Raw genomic sequence first — 5,603 nt, forward strand, 5'->3', positions numbered from 1 at the left:
GACCATGCACCACCATCCATAGAATCAAGAAAGATATCTCAGTATGTCAATCCTTACTATGTCTGGACCTGGTAAGTTTCCCCGTGTTGAGTCAAATTAAGCCGCAGGCTCCACTCCTGGTGGCTCCCATGCGTCAATTCCTTTAAGTTTCAGCCTTGCGACCATACTCCCTCCGGAACCCAAAAACTTTGATTTCTCATAAGGTGCCGGCGGAGTCCTAAAAGCAACATCCGCCGATCCCTGGTCGGCATCATTTATGGTTGAGACTATGACGGTATCTGATCGTCTTCGACCCCCAACTTCCGTTCTTGATTAATGAAAACATCCTTGGCAAATGCTTTCGCAGTTGTTCGTCTTTCATAGATCCAATAATTTCATCTCTGACTATGAAATACGAATGCCCCCGACTGTCCTTGTTAATCATTACTCTGATCCCGAAGGCCAACACAATATGACCGAAATCCTATGATGTTATCCCATGCTAATGTATCCAGAGCTTGGGCTTGCTTTGAGCACTTTAATTTCTTCAAAGTAACAGCACCAGAGGCACGACCCGGCCAATTAAGGATAGGAACGCTTCGCTGATAGAAGTGACGAGACGACCGGTGCACACCTAAAAAGCGGACCGGACAACCCAACCCAAAGTCCAACTACGAGCTTTTTAACTGCAACAACTTAAATATACGCTATTGAAGATGGAATTACCGCGGCTGCTGGCACCAGACTTGCCCTCCAATGATCCTCGTTAAGGAATTTTGGTTGTACTCATTCCAATTATCAGACTCGAAAAGTCCGATATTGTTATTTATTATCATTACCTCCCCTTGTTAGGATTGGGTAATTTAACGTGTTCGTCTTTCTCTTACTCCATCGTGATGGAAGTTTTTAACGTGTTAGAATGGCCTAAATCTAACGTGTCTTCCAAAGTTTTGCTTAGTGACCTCGATAGGCATATTGGCCGTTCCCAAAAACAGACAGATGACATTTACGATTAGGCAAATGGGGGGAGTGCCACAATCATATCGTGAGAACTGGGTTGCTGCTCTTTTTACAGCTGGTAACATACAGTATCTTGTTTTTACCTCGGTCATCACGAAAATAATGGGACCCTTGGTTTCTCCGTGGAGTTGAACACACGTATGAAACTTTGACTGACTTGTGTAATGATCAAATTTATTGGTGACAAGAAAATAACCCAAGAAGACTGAATTGGCACTGCTCTGATTACCACCTTCCCCTTCTCCACGGACTACGCGGTTTGCCTCTCCAATCCTTCACAAACTTTCATTCGCAAGAAACAACGAAGAATCTTATCTTTGGATGACAAAAAAAGTCAGGTTACAAGTCCAAGCGGGACTCACTCAGACAAATCTGCCGAATACAATCAAACACTCTTATTGGCTACATATGGGGTAGATTGTCCTATCATCATGATCATAAATTCATACTTTCCTGATCCACAGAAACATACACACCAATTCTATCAGGTGCCATGTAAAATGGTCTGTACTATTCGTAACCTGCTTTTGAAGTCGAAGTTTGAAAACTCTAGTCTGATTTTTCTGAAGTCGGGAAACATTAAATAGGGTGGGGTCAAAATAGTTGGTTAGTCAGTCAATGAGTCAAAGTCCTTGTTATGGTAAAGTCTACATCACTTTCCCTCCCAAAAAATTTTCCACAAACAAACAGAATCCTCAGGAAAAAAGGATACAAATTCTCTTGTTTATCTTCACAAACCAAAACACAAACATATGATAAGCTTTACAAATCACTGAAATGAGCACCACAAGGTATGTTCATCATGGCTCTCTTTGCTTTTCTGTGTTCTTCTTCTTCAATTTCATATCTCTTGTTTTCTCTCAACTTTCTAATAATCAAAGAGGTATCATGATTAGGTTGTCACATTCGGTTAATAGTAACGGTACAGTTTGGAATACAACAGACCCGAATCCATGTTTATGGGAGAGAGTTGTTTGTAGAAGTAATAATATTAATAGCTCCGTTATTCGTATTTCTCTTTCAAATTTAGGTCTTTCTAGTTCTGATTTTCTCACTGAATTATGTCAAATTGATTCATTAGAGTATCTTGATGTCTCAGTAAACTCTTTATCTTCAATCCCAGATGGGTTTTTCTTAGATTGTGGAAAGCTTAATGGATTAAAGACGCTGGATTTTAGTCAGAATAAATTGTCTGGGGTTTTGCCAAATTTTAGTGGGTTTTCTAGTTTGGAAATTTTGCAGCTTTCAAAGAATCAATTTGAGGGTTCTATTCCTGATGAGCTCTTCAGTTTTCAAAACCTAACTTGGGTTGATCTTAGTAATAATAGGATTTCTGGGGTTCTTTCAAATTCAATTGGAAGTCTCTCTAAATTGGGTACTCTTCTCCTTTCTTCCAATCGTTTGAATGGTGAAATCCCTAAGAACCTTTCCAACATCATAACCTTAACCCGTCTTGCTGCAAACCAGAACAACTTCTCTGGCACAATTCCTCCGGGAATCTCTCAGTATGTGAAGAATTTGGATCTCAGTTTCAATCATTTAGTCGGACCCATACCCATCGATCTCCTTTCCCCTCTTAACTTGGAGATTGTTGATCTATCTTCTAATTCACTAGCAGGGCCTATTCCAGAAAATATTTCTACAAGTCTGTTTCGGTTGCGGTTGGGCAACAATTCTCTTAATGGAAGCATTCCATCTGCAAGCATCGGGAAACTTCAGCAATTGACTTATCTCGATCTCGGTAATAATAGCTTAAGTGGTGAAATTCCAAAGGAGTTGGGGAACTGTGTGAAATTAGCATTGTTAGACCTGTCTCAGAACAGCTTATCTGGTTCATTGCCAAAGGAGTTGGGTAACCTTCGTCAGCTTGAAGTTATGAAACTTCAGTCCAACAATGTTTCTGGTGAAATTCCTAACCAGATTTCACAATTACAGAACTTGTCAGTGTTAAACATCAGCCAGAATATTCTTTCTGGTTCTATTCCTTCAGCGATTTCAAACTTAAAAGAACTCGTGAGTGTCAATCTACAACATAATAAGCTCAATGGTTCGATACCGGACTCGTTCAGTAACTTGATTTCTCTCATAGAACTCCAACTGGGAGAAAACTGTCTAAGTGGAAATATTCCAAAGATGCCACCAAATTTGCAGATTGCCCTGAATATTAGTAGAAACTATTTTGAAGGAAGAATCCCTGAAACCCTTGGTGGATTAAGCGCATTAGAGGTTCTGGATATCTCCAACAACAAATTTTCAGGTAGCGTCCCGGGATTTCTCACCACAATGGAAAGTCTGACGCGGTTATTGCTTTCAAATAATAATCTCTCAGGAAATCTCCCATCATTCAGGTCATTTGTTGTAGTTGATTTCTCTGGAAATGAGGGTCTCACCAATTCAACTACCACTAATACTTCTACTTCATCTACCAATAATACCTCACTGAATAAGAAAATTCCAGTCCCTATGGTTATTCTAATAACAGTTATCAGTGTTGTTCTCGGTGCTGCAGTCGCTCTAACAATTGTGTTATTTGTTACAAGAAAGTATTACCGTGTTAATGATGTGAACACATATTCTGGAGAACAAATTTCACCTCCTCAGGTTATCGATGGTCATTTATTAACTGCAAATAGAATCCATAGATCTAATATTGATTTCACTGCAGCAATGGTGCCTGTTAGTAATACAGCGAATGTTATAATTAAGAACAGATTTTCGACCTATTACAAAGCTGTTATGCCATGTGGGAGAGATTATTATGTGAAGAAGCTGAATTGGGATGATAACATACTCCACCTTGGAAGCCGCGAGAAGTTTGCTAAAGAACTAGAGATCCTGGGGAGGTTGAACAATTCCAATGTCATGGTTCCATTGGCGTATGGATTGACTGCTGATAGTGCTTACCTCTTTTACGAGTACGCCCAAAAGGGAACTCTCTTTGAGGTTCTTCATGGGAACTTGGGAAAGGTTTTGGACTGGACAAGTCGTTATAGTATAGCTGTTGGAATAGCTCAAGGTCTGGTTTTTCTTCATGGGTGCAGTAGTGGTTCGATTCTCCTTCTCGACCTTTCATCGAAAAGCATTTTCCTGAAGTCCTTAAAGGAACCTCAGATTGGTGACATTGAGCTTGTTGAGTTGATCGACCCGTCAAAAAATACTGGAAGCCTTTCGACAGTTGCTGGTTCTGTTGGCTACATTCCTCCAGGTAAAGTAGTACAAAACCTCATTTCTTGTGCTTATTTGATGATTCAGACATTGCTGCATGCATGAACATCTCTACCAGTTAAATTACGTCTCAGTTCTCATGACTAATTTTGAGTTCATTTGTTCTTTTTTTGCAGAATATGCTTACACAATGAGATTGACGGTGCCAGGGAATGTCTACAGTTTTGGGGTTATACTGTTGGAATTGCTCACAGGAAAACCAGCAGTCAATGATGGGATTGAGTTAGCCAAATGGGCATTGAGTAATACAACAGATCGTGATCAAATTCTTGATCCTACTGTCAGCAAAACATCAAGTTGGGCTCGAAGTCAGATGCTATCAGTTCTTAAAATTGCTTTAGGCTGTGTGAATATCTCCCCAGGAGCAAGGCCAAACATGAAGAACGCGCTAAATATGCTTGTCAATGCAATGTAACAGATTCTGCCAGTACCAATCTTGTCTGAGCAAAATAAAACATCAAGGTCATCCCGGCCCATTGGTGTCCAATTCTTTATGCCCAAGTAGTAGTAGTTTATACAACTAGTATATATTGATACAACTTGCACAGGGAATGCAAAATACCTGTCCTACATTGTAATATAGGTTGCTCAAGTGAGCTATTTTGTAGTTGTGTGTATCTTTTATCTATCATCTAGGAACATATGCTTATAATGATCTCCGCGGGTGTTGTATTATGGTGAAACTCTGTATATATAAATTTATAGTAATCAAGTATCAACATATGGTCTTTGGGAAGAAGCTGTTATATATGCACATTAACTAGTAGTAGTTTGATTTTTCTGGTTCTCAGGCAGTCGATCGGACCCAAATGTCCGCAGTATTGAGATTATATTGATTAGGCAACAAGTCCGAAGCATTGAAGAGTGAGGAACTGAGGATACCAAATGGAAGAACTATGACACCTTTATAAAATTCTAACAGCAACAACTCAAATAAAGCACGTCCGAGAAAACTTAAGAAGCATAAACAATGATTAATCAGATATTAAACTACGAAAACAGATAACTTAAGGCATGGGTTTTGGTCCTCTTCCATACTCTGTTCGACTACTTACCCGTCAAGTCCACGTTTTTTGGCGTACACTAAATATAAAATTGACATGTCAATAGCATTCATACCTTAAGCAAGTTCACCATTTGTGCAGTATCACGAGCTGCAACATCCCTTGCCCAATCATGAAAGGTGACTCCCTTTATCAGTGACGGACCTAGAATTTTTTCGGTGAAGGGTCAAACACTAGTATTTAAACTTGAGAGGTCAAACACTACAATATCTAATTAATTAGTACATGGAAAACAAAATTGGATGGGGTCTGCTGACCCACTTGATCCCAGTGCGTCCGCCACTGCCCTTTGTTGCGGCTGAGGTTGAGTAAGAT

The 5,603-nt window shown here is 39.7% G+C and overlaps 1 protein-coding gene across 1 annotated transcript; it reads left to right on the plus strand.

The window, feature by feature from the left end:
- Window positions 1-1,694: 1,694 nt before the first annotated feature.
- On the plus strand, window positions 1,695-4,963 carry LOC113306725 (receptor-like protein kinase 2). The gene is made up of 2 exons (XM_026555640.1): window positions 1,695-4,204; window positions 4,341-4,963. Exons 1-2 carry the CDS (start codon window positions 1,777-1,779, stop codon window positions 4,637-4,639), a joined length of 2,727 nt encoding a protein of 908 aa, XP_026411425.1. The 5' UTR covers window positions 1,695-1,776; the 3' UTR covers window positions 4,640-4,963.
- Window positions 4,964-5,603: the final 640 nt, after the last annotated feature.

The sequence above is a fragment of the Papaver somniferum genome, chromosome 8 (genome assembly GCF_003573695.1).
Source record: "Papaver somniferum cultivar HN1 chromosome 8, ASM357369v1, whole genome shotgun sequence".
Taxonomy (NCBI): Eukaryota; Viridiplantae; Streptophyta; class Magnoliopsida; order Ranunculales; family Papaveraceae; genus Papaver; species Papaver somniferum.